Genomic DNA, 17,133 nt, shown 5'->3' on the forward strand with positions numbered 1-17,133 from the left:
ACCCATTGATGTAGGCCATGACATCGGTCAGTCCAGTGATGGGGGACCGAAACATGTCATCAGTCGTACGACCCTTACCAGTACAAGTTGATCTTGTTTTAGAGTTATAATATTTGATGTTGTCTTCAAAGCATTAATGAAGTGAGAGTTTGTTCATAAAAGTAAAGACAATATGTTGAGTTGAAAAATTGATTAAGGGTGTGTTAGTTGATTTGATGTACTCCACCACTTGAATTTGACAATAAATTTGTTGAAGAATTGATTTTTTTAGTTGCGATTTTTGGTATTTTTGTTAGAATGATAGGTAGAGTTTAAGAGGACGGGTGAATTGAATTTTTTTTTTTTAAATCTTGAAAAATTGGTTTAGAATGAAGTTCTTAAAAATCATCAGATTAAAATATTCATAAATAACAAAACAATATATTAAATTTCAAGTAACTAAAAGAAATTTGAAAAATCAACCAAGTTAAATTTTATTTAGTTAGAATATCAATTTGTTCAAGTTTCTAATACACAAGAATCATTTCAAGAATTCAATGCATAAATGTAATGAGGGAAAGAAAGAGGATCACGTGATAATTTTATACTAATTGACTCTTTCACAAGAACTACATCTAGTTTCCCAACTACACCAATGAGATTTTCCTAAATCACATAATTTTTACAACACAAGACTCTTAAGAACACAATTCTTGAACCCTACAAGAGTGTTCTCCAACCACACAATATACACCAATGAACATAAATTAGAAGCCCTGTCTAATTTCACACAACAGTACAAACAAGATTCAAATATGAAACAACTATACCTAAATTTTGGTGCAAAAACTAACAGGTTCTGGAAAACTCAGAAAAACTCTTCACCACAACAAAATGATCAAAGAACTTTCAAGATTTTCTCCAAGAATCAAATGCACGATTCAAAAGTTTTTTTTCTCACAAAAAGTAGTAGTTTCTCTCTTATCAAATTTTAAAACTATGAATTCTATTTAAAACACTTTTAAATCACAGGAAACACATAATTTTACTATATAAATCTGAAACTGTTAGTTTTAACTAATTAAAAATTCATTTCAATTTGTTGATTTCACTTAAACTTAAAACAATAAATTAATTCAAGTTTTCAATATGCTAAATCTTAATATACTACAACCTTTTGAAAACTTGAATTTTAATATATTCAAAACATGTTTTAGCTTACTGAAAAAGATTCAAAAAATATATGAAAATCTTAAGTGATTTTAACTAATTGATTCGATAAATCAACCAGTCGAAATATTCATTTCAGTCTTCAAAGACTTCAATTAAGAATATTTTAACAGATGAAAGTATCAATTCAGCACATTAAAATTCTCTTAATATTATAAAAAAAATGTGAGATTGTTAGACTTAAAAGAATATACTCAAGCCTTTAGTGAAAATGTTTCGATGATGATGTTTTGAAATGAAGATGTTTTGAGCATTTGTAGTTTTCATTATATGTTGTTGAGTCTTTCGCACAAGCACACGGCCTATACTAAAATCAACTTAAAGAAAATCATTTTTGTAAAGTTAAAAATGTGAGAAAAGGGTGTTATGGCTTTATTAACCGATTAAGATTTTAAGTAATCTACTAAATTGTTATTAGAGGTTTCAAAACAAGATAATCAATTAACATTTAGTCAATCAATTAAACAAGAGAGCATATTTAAGTGTTTTCAATGTTCTTAGAAATTAACAATTTAAAATCTTGTATAATCTATTAACTTTTTTCTAAATTAAATACAAAACTGAAATAATTGACTAACACGTGTCATAATCAATTAAAACATAAAATATTGTAAATGTTTTTCAAATTTAAGCTTGAAAATTAAATATGTTTAAATCTTTTCAAAATTTGTATTTTCTAAACTTTCTAAACTCTATAAATAGAGCTTTGGTCTCACCTTTTTTATAAAACAAATATTAATATAAAACAAAAATTCTTTTGAGATCATTGTTAAGAGTGTTTTCAAGTTTAAGAATAAAAAATGTTGTGTTGTGTTGGTTGAACTAGTCTTGTGTTGTGCTTATGTTGTGAATTTCTGTTACATTCTTTCATTTTCCTTATGGTTGGAGTATGTTCTAATGTATGTCCTCTCATGTGATGAATAATTTATTTGATTTGTATCCTCTTGAAGTGTTCTAAGTGTTCAACATATCCTATTGAGTGTGTTCAAGAGTTGATTTTGTGGTGTTTTGTTGTCTTGTTTTTGTAATTGTTGTTTTGAGTGCTTGTACAAATTCCTAAAGATAGTGAAATTTAATTAGCTTGAACTAGACAAACTTTTTGTACAATCTTTCTCTTTCTCTATCTTCTTTAAATTGTTGTTAACCAATCTTTTATCAATTTTAATTCCTAAATTAATTGCATTTTTTTTTCAAATTGAATCAATTTTAAAAGAACTTGAAGAAAGAACAAATCTTTTGAAAAAAAAATTAAAACTAGTTAACCCCAACTTGGTTTAGCTAAGCCATATATTCTTTTCTAACATATTGTTTGGGTACCTAGGATAATAGCATGCATGACGAAAAATGTGATTGTAGTATTAAGTACACTAACTCATTAAAAAATATATCCTAACTTCACTAATAATCTAAATAATATAAATGATAAGATATTGGGTGTTGAAAAGTTGAAAAAGGTTCTTACATCAGACTTTGTACCATAAGTGTAAGGAATCACCTTGACATAAAAAGTTAAGGTTGAATTATCAAAATTATTTTTCATATTTAGGTGTCAATCTTTAGTGAAACATAATAATAATAATCTTACCGAAAATGTTAAATATCACAAATTAATTATAAATATTTCTATAATTTTGAAATGTGAATCAAAATATAACTTTTTAGTAGTTTTGTTATAAGATTAGGAATATATGAAATTATGAATTAAATTATGTTAGTTAATGATTATTTTTATATATACATGTGAATTGTATCTTCAAAATTATGAATGCTTGAAAGATTAGATCACCTTGGTGTTGTGTAAGAAAAGGTGATGGTGTTGTAAATAAAAAAAAAGCATTCCTAAAAAAAAGTAGGAGTATAATATATTACATTTCCAATATATACAAACTATATATATGGACTTTGCAACTTATAGTTTTAGGATATATTATATGAAGAATATATATTTATATATATATATATTTATTTATTTATTGGGACCTTAGGCTTATTTAGGATGTGATCCAAATGGACTAGGTCCAGCCGACCTTATATGTTAATTTGTTTTAAAAAATAATTATTATAATTTTAAGACAATTGAAAAATAATATTATTTCATTAAAACATACATGTATTATAATTTATATATATATATATATATAATTGCATTGAAAATTGAAATTAATTTTATTTATGTAACTCAAATTTTAAAAATAGGATTTTTTTAATTGTTTAGAATTATGATTGTTTAAAGAAGTTTTTTTAATTGATCAAAATAGCTGGTTGACTCAATAGACCGAGCAACTTTTTTTTTTCACTTTTACTATTTCAATGTATACAAATTTCGAAAAAGGAAAATAAAATGGTTTAGGTTAGGTCAAATTGAAAATTATAAACAGTATATGGATAATTGATTAAATTAAAATGCATGAAAAATATATTATAAGAGATTTTTAATTGGAAAGAAGACATGTTTATTTAGTTTTAAAAATAGAAATGAAGAATGAAATATGGTACTAGTTAAAGAAAAAAAAAGCTAAAATATCAAATAAATAAAAATAAAAATAACCATAACAATTTGTGAGTTTGCAAAAAAAATAATAAAGAAATTTTAATACTATTTTTTTTTTGGAAGTTATGATTTAGAGATTCTCTTTATGACTTGATAAAAGTAAACTTTTAGGGGAAAAGATGAATAAAAGTAACTTTTAGTTGTTTTTGTGTGTTCTAATTTTTTAATTGATAAAAATATAAAATGAAAGACAGCAAACAACGGGTCTTTCCTTCATCCTAACAGTTAAATAGATACTCAATCAGAGTTTTTATTTCTTTAAAACTAAATTATTGCCAATTTTACACGTTTAAAAACAGAAATATCATTTAAATATTATTATACTAAATATAAAACAAAAAAGTATAAAATAAATCATAATATCTCTATACTTAATTGTGTACTACTATAGTAGTTCTCAAATATACATTAATATGATCATAATAAATCAATGGACTAGTTTAATTATTCATTTATTTCTGTAGCTATAATCTACCTAAATATCAATACATATATTTTAATTCTTTTTAGTTTCAATACATGTTAATTTATTGTTTTCATCATTTAAGGTCATGAACTAAAAAAATTAAAATAGTATATATAACTTACAATGATTTTTAATAAAAAACTAAGAGATAAAAGATTATTCAAAGAAAAAATATAAAAGAAAATCTCTTCAACAAGGTGCTAGTAAGAAGGGCGAAAAAACCGAAGTGAGAATAGTTCAGTTCAGTTCAGATTGCTCCAATCTTAGTATATTCTTATACTATTAATCCTTTTCAATATTTTATTACCAAACATCGTTGTTGAATATTCACAATCCAACCTTAAAAAAATGGCTGGAGCTGTAGCAGCTTCCACAGCACTTGGCTTTTCACCACTCACACACCCCACAAGAATTCTTGTTCACAAAGGAGTCTCAAATTCCACATTGCCATTGAGCAGCCATGGCCAATCTTTCTCACTCTTATCATCCACCCCTATGCATTTCTCTTCACACAAGAGCAGTAGAAATCAACCCCTTTTCCTTGCACAAGTTGCTTCATCTTCAGGTTAGATTCTGTGGTCACTACTACTGTCAGTATTTTCAGCTTTATTTTTGCCTTTTCAATTCTCATCAGCTCTCACTTTTTAGTGCCAATTTCTATTGCCCTCTTCGTTTCTTCTACTGTTTCTTGGAATGCACTTGGTACTTTCTTGGAAAATAAACAATGCAGACTGGGGAATAAACTTTAAGGGTTGTCGAGATTGTGGAGATTATTCCATACCCTTTAATGTTAGATTGATGTTGCTATAGAATATGTGTTTTTTGTTTTCTTTTTCTTGAATTTTTTTGAACTAAATGTTAATTTTTAGTCCTGCCAGGTAACCTGTTTAATAGAGAATAATGCTTTTGCATATTCAATTGGAGGGTGACATGGTTACAGTTGAACTTATTTTTTTAACTTGCTTCTTTGTACTGGTACAACGAATATTTACCTTTACCTTTAAGAAGGCCTAGAAGAGAAAGAAAAAAGAAATGGTAGAGAAGATTCTGCTGTTGTTCTTTGTTATTACTATACTTTATGGGCTAGTTTCTGACTTTCACTGAAGGGTAACTTCAGTAGTTGTAATAGTTCTTAATCATAGGTGTGGTGTCCTCTGTAGTTCCTTTTGCATCTCTAAACAAGGAATAAATGTGAGAAGGGACAAGGCTGTTGTATTTGCTTTTCTGAACTCTACATTCAAAATAATACCTTATACTTGAGGCATCTCGTGTGAGGCAATAATAAGAAATAAATAATTGTTGAACTGATAGAGAAAGTTAAAAGCCATATTAGATATGCATAAAGTAATAGATTTCTTCTATGTATGATGCATGGCTATATTCTTTTTGGAGAATCCGGAAGCTCTTAAAGATTCTCTAAAACGAACATCTACGTGTGCCTCTATTTTTATATTGCATCCCCAAGTTTGTTGGTAAAAAAATATGATAAAAGAGAGCCTATAACACGATAGGAAGAGCATCTAGCACAAGAAAGATGAGCAAAAGGAGAAGGAGAGAGCAAAAGAGAGGTCTAGGTGTAAAACACACGACACGATGATTTACAACAAAAGTTAGGTTCCACAGATATGCAATAGAAGAGAGAGTTACAAGCTTTTACAAGTACATCTAACGTTTTTACAAAGAGCAGCAGGTTTATAACAATGTCCTCCCCTAAACAACATCCTTGTCGCCAAGGATTAAAATAGGGAAATTTCTTCTCCAAATCATAGTAGAACTCTCATGTTGCGTCATCGGGTAGCTGGTGTTTCCATTTAACCAACACTTTTGTCACAACAGTGCCTTTTGTCTTCATTGCCATCTTGTCCAAAATACATTCAAACTCCTTTGTTGTTGCAATATCTTCAGTTGCAAAAGGTAATCTGTTAGAAATCATTGCTGCTCCAACATGTTTCTTGAGCTGCGAGACATGAAAGACATTATGTATTTGAGATTGTGGTGGTAGATCCAACTTGTAAGCAACCTCCCCTACTCTGTCCACAACTTTAAATGGACCAAAAAAATTAGGACTAAGCTTCATGTTTTCCCTGGATGGAGTTTCATATAAACAAAATCTCCTATTTGATAAACCCTGTCTTTTCTGTGTCTGTTTGTTGTTTATTTCATTCTCTCTTGAGCTTGCTTTAAATGAAATTTCAGCAGTTTCAGCATCTCCTCGTGTTTAATAAGACTTCTGTCAACCAATTCAATTCATGATCACTAGGAAGGTATGGAAAATATATGGGAGGGGATTGGCCATATAAAATTTCATATGGCATTGAATTGGTGGCTGAATGATAAGTGGTACCACTCTCCTAAAGCTAACCATTTGCTTCACTGTCGTGGAGAATCTGAACACATACAGTGAAAGTATGTTTCAAGAGACCTATTATCAACTTCTGTCTGCCATCCGTTTGTGGGTGATGGCTGGATGATAGTTGAACTTGCACTCCTTGATAAGCCATGAACTCAAGCCAAAAGTTGCTTAATAAAACTTTGTCTCGGTCACTTGTAAGAGTAAGAGGGAAGCCATGTAACTTGAAGATATTATCCATAAAAGCTTGAATTACATCTTTAGCTGTGTAGGGATGGGATAAAGGAATGAAATGAAGAGCCTTACTTAGTCTATCCACAATAACAAAAATAACTTGTTTCCCAAAAGAATTTGGTAACCCTTCAATGAAATCCATGGTAATATGTTGCCAAAAGTTGCTGATAAAAACTTTGTCCCGGTCACTTGTAGTAGTAAGAGAAAAGCCATGTAATTTGAAGATATTATCAATAAAAGCTTGAGCTAAATCTTTAGCTATGTAGGGATGTGATAAAACAATGAAATGAGTAGCCTTACTTAGTCTATCCACCATAACAAAAATAACTTGTTTCCCAAAAGAATTTGGTAACCCTTTAATGAAATCCAAGGTAATATGATGCCATATGTGATCTGGAATCGGTAAGGGTCTAACAGTTCAGGGGAAGCTGAAGTTTCGTATTTGCTTCATTGACAAACATCACATTGATTAACAAAACCTTTGATATCTTTAGTCATGCCTTTCCAATAAACCACAACTTTGATTCTTTGCATTGTTGCGTTAATACCCGAGTGTCCTCCATTAGGTGAAGAATGAAGCTAAACCAGAATGTCTTTTCTCTGATCATCATTGTTTCCCACAATTAATTTTATCTTTAGTCATCTCTTAACAAATCTGTGATAATATCCAACTAACCCAAAAATACCCCGAAGGTTTTTAATTTTTGTGGGTAATGGTCAGTTTGCCATGGATTCAATTTTTCTAGGATCCGTAAAGACACCCTCCTTAGAAATAAAGTGCCCCAAATACTCCACCTTATCAATGGTAAAGAAACACTTTGATCTTTTATAAAATAAGGAGTTAGATCTTAATGTGTGGAACACCTGCCGTAAATGAATAACATGATCTTTAATATTAACACTTTTATATATGAAAATATCATAAAAAAAAAACTAGCAGAAATTTGTGCAAAAAGGCTGGAAAACTACATTCATCAGTCCTTGGAATGTGGCTGGTGCATTTATGGGCCAAATGACATAACAATGTATTCATAATTCCCTCCATGTGTCTTGAAAGTTGTCTTGTATATATCATTAGGAGAATGGGGAATTTATTTTTAACAGTGTTCTTAATCAACACATAGCCTCCATGATCCGTCTTTCTTACATACTAGAACAACTAGATTGGCATAAGGGCTGTTACGGTTTTGTATAACTCCCGAATTCAAGTAATCCTGAATCAGCTGGTCAATGATATTTTTGTGATTTCGCATATCTGTATGGCCTCTTATTAACCATATTTGCTCCTTGAATCAAAGGAATACAATGATCATGAACTGGTCTAAAAGGAGGAAACTAATTAGGCTCTTCGAAAATGTCTTCAAAATCATCTAATACTTTGTGTATCAATGGTGGAACTGGAGGTTGAGTTTCCTATGCTGTTAAAGCATGTAGTAAACTGCTGCTCGCATCACACAACTGCAGCATAGACACGTGAACTCCCCCTTCTAGAGTCTTAGCATGTGTTGTTTCTTCTTCACTGTTTTCACCCCTTGATTGACATAACCTCTCAAAACATGTCTCTTGCCATTCACGCGGAAATCCATAGTCAATTTTGCAAAATTCCAGGTTATGTCTCCTAAATTAACTAACCATTCCACCCCAAGCACTAAATCACAACATCCCAATAAGAGTAAGAAAACATCAGATGTGAACGTTGTTTACTATTCACCACGTATAATTTCGAACAATAGAAAAAATGGTTGTGCCATCTGCAACCTTGACAAGTAAAGGTTCTCTTTCCTCAATTTGGCAACCAAATTTCTTGGCCATTTGAATATCAAGAAATTATGGGTACTGCCACTGCCACTGTCCAGCAGAATATGTAGAGGGTGTTTTCTAAGATATCCTATAATCCTCATTGTACGAAAGTTGGTAACTCCTGTGAAATTTGTGGATCACAAGCATTTTCAGCCAGCCTCTCGGGATCAGATACCCCGTCACTATCCTCAGTATCTTCCATTCCTATTCTAACACATGAACCTGCAACTTCTTGTGGGTAAGAGTATGCCCTGGTGTATATGGTTCATTACAAAAATAGCAAAGGTTCTTGGATCTTCTTTCACTCATATAGGCGGGAGTTAAAGTCTGTGAATTCCGAACTGTAGATTTAGGCTAGTCATGATTCTGGGTAACAGCAATTTTATCCGATAACAAAGATTTTGGCCCCAAAATACCTCTGTTCTTGTTAACTTGTCCTGAATTTGGAACTGTTGTTGACAAATTCGTAGATTCATACATTCTTGCTAACATGAAAGCCTTTTGAACCGTTGGAGATTGAAATATTCGAACAAGCATCTGAATGTCTTTCCATAATCCTCCTAGAAAATAACTTTTAGTATACTGTTCAGAGAATTTGAGATGATTGATTAGAGCATTGAATTACTCAATTCCACCGTATTAGTTTGTCAGAGTATCATAAGATCAACCATAGGATCAATATAGACATCACCAAATCTTTCCCTAATCATCACCTTGCAAGCAAGCCAAGAAATGGAGGAACAATTCTTGAATTTGTATAAAGCAGTATGCCATTCAAGGGCGTGACCTTCTAGGTGCATGACTGCCAATTGGACCTGGACATCATCGGCAATATGATCAATCGAGAAAAAAATTCTTGCATTGATAAATCAATTGATCAACATTGTCTCCATTGAATCTTGGAAAGTCTATTCTCGCCAATGGAGTACCACAAAATAGGGAGCTGACTGGGATGGTCCTTTGCCAGTGACATTCAGTTCCACTGAGTGATTCAACAATTCTTGCATTGAAACTTTCAAAGAATTTGTAATCGTGCCTTGCAAGGTTCCCACTTCGCGTCTACTCAAACGAATAGACGTTCTTCTAATTCTTTCATCATCATCGCATTCTGTGTTGAATCCGCCATCGACTCCGAAAAGGAAGGAACCAATTTAATACCAATTGATAAGGGAGAGCGTAAAACGCAATAGGGAAGAACATCTAGCACGACAAACACGAGCTTCTAGTGTGATACAGGCGAGAGTCTAGCGCGAGGATGAGCGTCTAAGCCATAGAGAGAGGAAAAGAGAGGTCTAGGTTTAAAACACACGAAGATTTACTGGGAACCTTACAAGTCAGTTTCCACATATATGCAATAGAAGAGAGAGTTACAATTTTTTACAAGTACATCCAACATTTTCACAAAGAGCAGCCCCTATTTATAGCGAATGGCAGTTAGGGTTTATAACAAAACAAGTAGCAAAATTCAGGTGGCATGAGTATCTTGCTATTGAACACAAGTTCTTAGCTATTAGGCACAGGCTCTGACATAGACATAAGCATTTCGTCGCTATTAATGACTAAGAGTCCAAAATATTGGATACCCTAATACTGTGTATATGCTGTATATGGGTGTGTGCGAGAGAGAGAAGGAGAGAACTCAAATAAAATTGAAAATGAGCAACATACCAAAAGTTCTAAATTGAGAATTGAGACTTGTATATATCTAAGAATGACATTTTTATTTACATCTTTTGATGATAATGAAAATACATTAAAAGAATTACATGTTTGTCAGGTGGCATGAAGGATTCCTCTTTAACTTAGACAAAGAGGGCATAACAGCAATACTAGGCTTCACTATCAGGGTGCTTGTAAAGTGTCTAAATTTCCATTAGGAGTTTGAAGTCTGTTTGCATATACTGTTACATAAGACTTCATTCAAACTATCAAGATCAGTTACAATTAATTAAGCTATTGCCTGTCATACTAATGGCAGCTTTTTCAGTAAGATGAGGATGGCTTTTAATATGTCATGTCAAGTTGCTCCTCGAAGTATAATCCTACGGTAACAAAGTTGACCCAATCCAAATTTAAGCTGAACTATTGGCAGGTTATTTAGTAAGATGAGGATGAAGTTTAGTTATTTGATTTTGCCAAGTTAGTAAAAAAATAACTAAGAGTTACTGTTTTTTTTTCTTATCCATTGCTCCAAATTTTAAGGTTGTTTATTGTACCTATTTTAGATTTTAGGTGGCCTGAGGATTTTCTGTTGGTATGGAGGTTGATTTGTGAAAATACAGTTTACTGTGAATAGTTTATTACAAATTATCTTTCCTTCTCTGTGTCTTGCTAATTGATTGTTGGGAAGTCTTGCACCACCAGCCTCAATTCTTAGGACTTAACTTATATATCTATTGAACAACTTTACTTAATTTCAATTGGTTTTTAGGTGAAATCTGAAATGGTATGTTCATCTTGGTATATTACCTATTTTGATTCGTTTCCTATTCAACTGATGCCTAATTTATTTAATTTTTGTAATTCATCATTGCAGATGCAAATGCTGAATACGTGGAGGAGCCAGAAACAAATGTGAAATTCCAGACATGTTTGAATTTTCCGGGTTGCTCAAATTCATTAACTTTGTTAGGAACTGGTTAGTTGTTATAGTACCACTTGACTTTTGGAAGAGAAAAGATTAAAACGTTCTTCACGAATGAAAATAGGATACAACTACATCCCTAATTTGATATGTTAATATGAAAAGATATATATTATAGCAAAAGTCATGTTATAGTATCATGACTTTTTGAATAGAAAAAGATAAAAATCTGAGCATGTCTGAAAAGATGTCTGAAAAGATTGATATGTCTGAAACCATAATATGGTCTGTTAATACTAAACATATTGTGGAAATTTCACATGCATATGTGGAGCAGGATTGTTTTTGTTTATTTTGTGCTTCAAAAACTTTCTTTAGGACAAGGTGTGCTGTAAATGGGAGACTAAATAGATTGATATCATGAGGAATTTACTCTCCTGGATATGAACTTCTAAATAAACTTCATTCGATTGATTCTGGCGTTTTAACTAGATGATAGCATTGTGCCAAAAATCAAACCTCTTGTGAGAGCACAACAAAGTGATTTGTCTGTACCATGTTACTGGCAATTAGTGAACTGATGACATTGGGGAAATATATAGTCAACAACTGATGTTAAGTACAAGGCACTGCATTTTTTATAGGAGGATAAAAGTATATTATTAATTTTTCAAATAGTTGTGTGGGAAACAAAACTTGGTACAGCTATAAACTATTTTTATTTCAACAATCTTCCTTCAGTATTGTATTGCAAATCTTTTTTGGCCGGTGGTATTGCCTTTCGTGAAGACCAGTAGCATTTGTTAAGTTTCAATAATGTGGTTCTGCTTCTATTTTCAATGTTGTAAACTTTGATGGATAACAATACTTATTTCAGGATACAGGGAGAAAATTTTTGCGATTGTTAGTGTTAAGGTCTATGCTGCAGGTTTGTATCTAGATCAACATATTACCCGTGAATTGAATGCTTGGAAAGGGCAATCAAAAGATGCTATTCAAGGGAATTCCTCCTTGTTCCAGACCATTTTCCAATGTAACAACTTCATATTCATTTATTTGTTTCTACAGTGCTCTCACAAAATGAATAATTTGATAATATATGCCTTTATATGATTCCAGCTTCTTTTGAGAAATCATTGCAAATTATTCTTGCAAGAAATATTGATGGTAAAACATTTTGGGAGGCATTAAGTGATGCCATATCACCAAGAATTCCATCATCCACAACTGTAGATGAAATTGCTTTGAGCATTTTCCGTAGTGTCTTTCTTGATCGCCCTCTTAAGAAAGGAACTTTCATAATTTTGACTTGGTTGAACCCCTCCAAATTGCTTGTAAGCCTACTTTCATATTTTTCTTGTGATATTTTCTTCAAACAAATTAGTTCGTGTATATATATATATGTGTGTGTATTTTTTTTTCCCTCCATTTATCTTTTGCTGTCTAAAATGTTCTAACTAAGTTCATTGAGATTTCAGGTTTCTGTCTCCTCAAATGGGCTTCCATCTACTATAGATGCTGCAATTGAATCTGAAAATGTGTCTTGTGCTCTTTTTAATGTATTCCTTGGAGATAGTCCTGTTTCTCCATCCTTGAAAGCTTCAGTGGCTGAAGGCTTGTCAAAAGTACTCAAGTAGAAAAGTTCAGTGTCTACTTCAAAATTTGCATACATCTTTGATTTATAGAAATTGTTCAATCGTTAATTTATTGCTTTAACCTATATTCTCCTGATGTCTTTGTAAGCATGCTTCATGGTCTACTAATGTATGTTCTATTGGATATTGTGTTTTTTTAACTGCATATAAATGCACATAAGTGCACGTGATATTTTATTCTTTTGTTTTAATTGTTGAATTAATATTTCTAAGTAACTACTCATAAAATCATTTAAGAGTAAGTTAGTGCAAGTACTATAAATGTAAACAAAGATAATAAAATATTTTGCTTGACTTTATTCATCAACACCAACAATTGGTATCAGAACTATCTTCTTGCGGGATCTGTGAGGTTAGTAAAGTGCATCAATGGAAGGAGGTTTCATTTTTTCAGCAATGACACCACCTTGTTTTTTTATGGAGACAATTATCAAATGTGGGTTGTTCATATGGAGACCTAGAAGCATTGGATTTATGTGAAGTTGTAGAAGAGTACTATGAAATTCAGTCCCTTCCAGAAATAATATCCTTGAAGTCAGCAAAAGCAATTTGGGATTACCTCAAGGCAGAATATGAAGGTGATGAGAGGATTCGTGGAATGCAAGTGCTGAATTTAATAAAGAAATTTGAATTGCAGAAAATGAAGGAGTCAGAATCTGTAAAAGAGTACTCTGACAGACTTATAAGCATTGCCAACAAAGTGAGGTTGCTTGGATCTGTGTTAAATGATTCAAGAGTTGTGGAAAAACGGTTTGTAACAGTTCTAAAGAGAGGTTTGAAGCCACCATAACAACGCATTGCAACAAGTTAGGTCATTCATCGCTTAAGTGCCGGAGAAAACTTGATGCTAAGTGCAACAAGTGCAATCAACTTGGACACGAAGAAGTCAGTTGTAGAAACCAAAGTGAGCGATGAGATGTAGATGCTCAAATTGCAAATGAGGAGGAGGATAACTTTTCGTTGCAACTGGTTTCTCCACCAATATTTCAAGTGCATCTTGGCTAATTGATAGTGGATGCACAAATCACATGATTTATGACAAAGAACTTTTCAAGGAGTTTAAGCCTTCAAAAATTTCAAAGGTCAAGATAGGTTATGGGGGTCACGTTCCTGTAAAAGGAATGGGAACCATTGTTGTAGCAACACACTCAGGTACTAAAACTATCACTAATGTGTTATATGTACCTAACATAGACAAAAATTTATTGAGTGTTGGTCAATTGTTACAAAAAGGCTTTAAGGTGTTTTTTTGAAGATAATCACTCTTTGAGCAAGGATGCTACATGACAAGATCTGTTTAAGGTACAAATGAGAGGCAAAAGTTTCTCATTAGACCTATTTCAGGAGGAGAAGACAGTATTTTCAACAAAGAAAAATACTGAAATGGAAGATGACCCACCAATTAAAGGCAATCAATTACTCTCTGACATATATTAAAGTTTATAAGTTGTCTAAAGTTATTTATGGCTTAAAAGAGGTTCCCAAAACATGGTATAACCAAATTGATGATTATCTTATCAATTTAGGATTTGACAAAAGTCTTTTAGAATCTGCATTTTATGTCAAATCCAAAGGTGTTGAATGGAGATTAAGCAAAGCGAGGATAAAAAAAATTGCAAATTTGTTTGCAATTCAAAAAATCGAGGAATAGTGTTGGATATTGTGCTTTTTTGTAGCTGTATATAAATGCACATGATATTTTATTCTTTTGTTTTAATTGTTGAATTAATATTTTTAAGTATACCTACTTCCGGTGTTTATGTCTAGTCATTTAATTGAATAAGACTTTTTATTCCCAAATTTGGTGTTAATTGCAAGTTTATTGTGACATGACACCTATTTTGCATCCTAGACATAATTACATCCTTGAATGGTGGAGCCTAAGTTTAACCAGAAAAGGAAGATCACTGAAGATGATGATGATGGTAGGAGGAAAATAGAAGTTTGTACAAACACCTTTTTGAAAATAAGGTATATCTGATTATAAAGTTTCACATGAAGAAGGCCTACCTTATTTTATGTCTGTCCATATCTTCTCCCTGGCCCAAACAAACTATTGTGACATGACACCTATTTTGCATAGTTTTCATGGAAAGCATAGGTAAGAGGATAAAACCAGTAAAAAATGTCTGTATTGTTGTGTGAGAACACAATGTCAAGGGATTGATTTAGTGGATTAAGGTAGAGAGTCGTGATAACCTTGAACACACACAATAGAAAATTGTTTTTCAACATTTTTTTATTGCACATTCAACCAGGCATTACTAGAAATCAATTTAAATAGACATTACTTGAACACGCACAAAATAGATAATTCTCTAAATCACTTAGTTAATAAAACACAAGTCACTGTAACTCTTATGTCAATTAATGTTGACTATCACTTTTCTATTTGAGGTGAGATGAGGTAAATACTTTTTTTCACACCTTTCATTTTAGTATGAGACTTTTTCTGCTTTAGGCACCGATAAGTGTTTAATTTTTATAATATTTTATATTAAAATATAAGTATTTATTAGTATTAATTGCTAATTTACATATAAAATAATTCTTAATTTATGAATTTGTAACTTTTTATAATTTTTATGATCTTTAAAATATTAAAATATAAGACTTTTTATTCCCAAATTTGGTGTTAATTGACTCTTTCACAAGAACTATATCTAGTTTCCCAACTACACCAATGAGATTTCCCTAAATCACATAATTTTTACAACACAAAACTCTTAAGAACACAACTCTTGAACCCTACAAGAGTGTTCTCCAACCACACAATATACACCAATGAACATAAATTAGAAACCCTGTCTAATTTTGCACAACAGTACAAAAAAGATTCAAATATGAAACAACTATACCTAAATTTTGGTGCAAAAACTAACAGGTTCTGGAAAACTCAGAAAAACTCTTCACCACAACAAAATGATCCAAGAACTTTCAAGATTTTCTCCAAGAATCAAATGCACGATTCAAAAGTTCTTTTTCTCGCAAAAAGTAGTAGTTTCTCTCTTATCAAATTTAAAAACTATGAATTCTATTTAAAACACTTTTAAAACACAGGAAACACATAGTTTTACTATGTAAATCTGAAACTGTTAGTTTTAACTGATTAAAAATTAATTTCAATTTGTTGATTCCACTTAAAGTTAAAACAATAAATTAATTCAAGTTTTCAATATGCTAAATCTTAATAGACTACAACCATTTGAAAACTTGAATTTTAATATATTCAAAACATGTTTTAGCTTACGGAACAAGATTAAAAAAAATGTATGAAAATCTTAAGTGATTTTAACTAATTGATTCGATAAATCCACTAGTCGAAATATTCATTTCAGTCTTTATCGACTTCAATTAAGAATATTTTAACAGACGAAAGTATCAATTCAGCACATTAAAATTCTCTTAATATTATAAAAAAAATGTGAGATTGTTAGACTTAGAAGAATATACTCAAGCCTTTAGTGAAAATGTTTCGGTGATGATGTTTGGAAATGAAGATGTTTTGAGCATTTGTAGCTTTCATTATATGTTATTGAGTCTTTCGCACAAGTATTCATAAGGATTTTAATCAAGCACACGACCTATACTAAAATCAACTTAAAGAAAATCATTTTTGTAAAGGTAAAAATGTGAGAAAAAGGTGTTATGGCTTTATTAACCGATTAAGATTTTAAGTAATCTACTAAATTGTTATTAGAGGTTTCAAAACAAGATAATCAATTAACATTTAGTCAATCAATTAAACCAGAGAGCATATTTAAGTGTTTTCAATGTTCTTAGAAATTAACAATTTAAAATCTTGTATAATCTATTAACTTTTTTCTAAATTAAATACAAAACTGAAATAATTCACTAACACGTGTCATAATCAATTAAAACATAAACTATTGTAAATGTTTTTCAAATTTAAGCTTGAAAATTAAATATGTTTAAATCTTTTCAAAAATTTTATTTTCTAAACTTTCTAAACTCTATAAATAGAGCTTTGGTCTCACCTTTTTTATAAAACAAATATTAATATGAAACAAAAATTCTTTTGAGATCATTGTTAAGAGTGTTTTCAAGTTTAAGAATAAAAAATGTTGTGTTGTGTTGGTTGAACTAGTCTTGTGTTGTGCTTATGTTGTGAATTTCTGTTACATTCTTTCATTTTCCTTATGGTTGGAGTATGTTCTAATGTATGTCCTCTCACGTGATGAATAATTTATTTGATTTGTATCCTCTTGAAGTGTTCTAAGTGTTAAACATATCCTATTGAGTGTGTTCAAGAGTTGATTTTGT

The 17,133-nt window shown here is 31.1% G+C and overlaps 1 protein-coding gene across 1 annotated transcript; it reads left to right on the plus strand.

The window, feature by feature from the left end:
* The first annotated feature begins 4,427 nt into the window (after positions 1-4,427).
* On the plus strand, positions 4,428-13,031 carry LOC137835123 (fatty-acid-binding protein 3, chloroplastic). Its single transcript, XM_068643470.2, has 5 exons — positions 4,428-4,791; positions 11,147-11,248; positions 12,072-12,227; positions 12,314-12,528; positions 12,673-13,031. The coding sequence occupies exons 1-5, from the start codon at positions 4,575-4,577 to the stop codon at positions 12,829-12,831; spliced, it is 849 nt and encodes a 282-aa protein (XP_068499571.1). The 5' UTR covers positions 4,428-4,574; the 3' UTR covers positions 12,832-13,031.
* Positions 13,032-17,133: the final 4,102 nt, after the last annotated feature.

The sequence above is a fragment of the Phaseolus vulgaris genome, chromosome 5 (genome assembly GCF_051622355.1).
Source record: "Phaseolus vulgaris cultivar YP4 chromosome 5, ASM5162235v1, whole genome shotgun sequence".
Taxonomy (NCBI): Eukaryota; Viridiplantae; Streptophyta; class Magnoliopsida; order Fabales; family Fabaceae; genus Phaseolus; species Phaseolus vulgaris.

Bases quoted from the DNA above. Each gene is read 5' to 3' on its own strand.
- LOC137835123 (XM_068643470.2), top strand. From the start codon at position 4,575: ATGGCTGGAGCTGTAGCAGCTTCCACAGCACTTGGCTTTTCACCACTC. The intron at 11,249-12,071 runs GTTAGTTGTTAT...TACTTATTTCAG, and splicing joins ATTAACTTTGTTAGGAACTG to GATACAGGGAGAAAATTTTT. The intron at 12,228-12,313 runs GTAACAACTTCA...ATATGATTCCAG, and splicing joins GTTCCAGACCATTTTCCAAT to CTTCTTTTGAGAAATCATTG.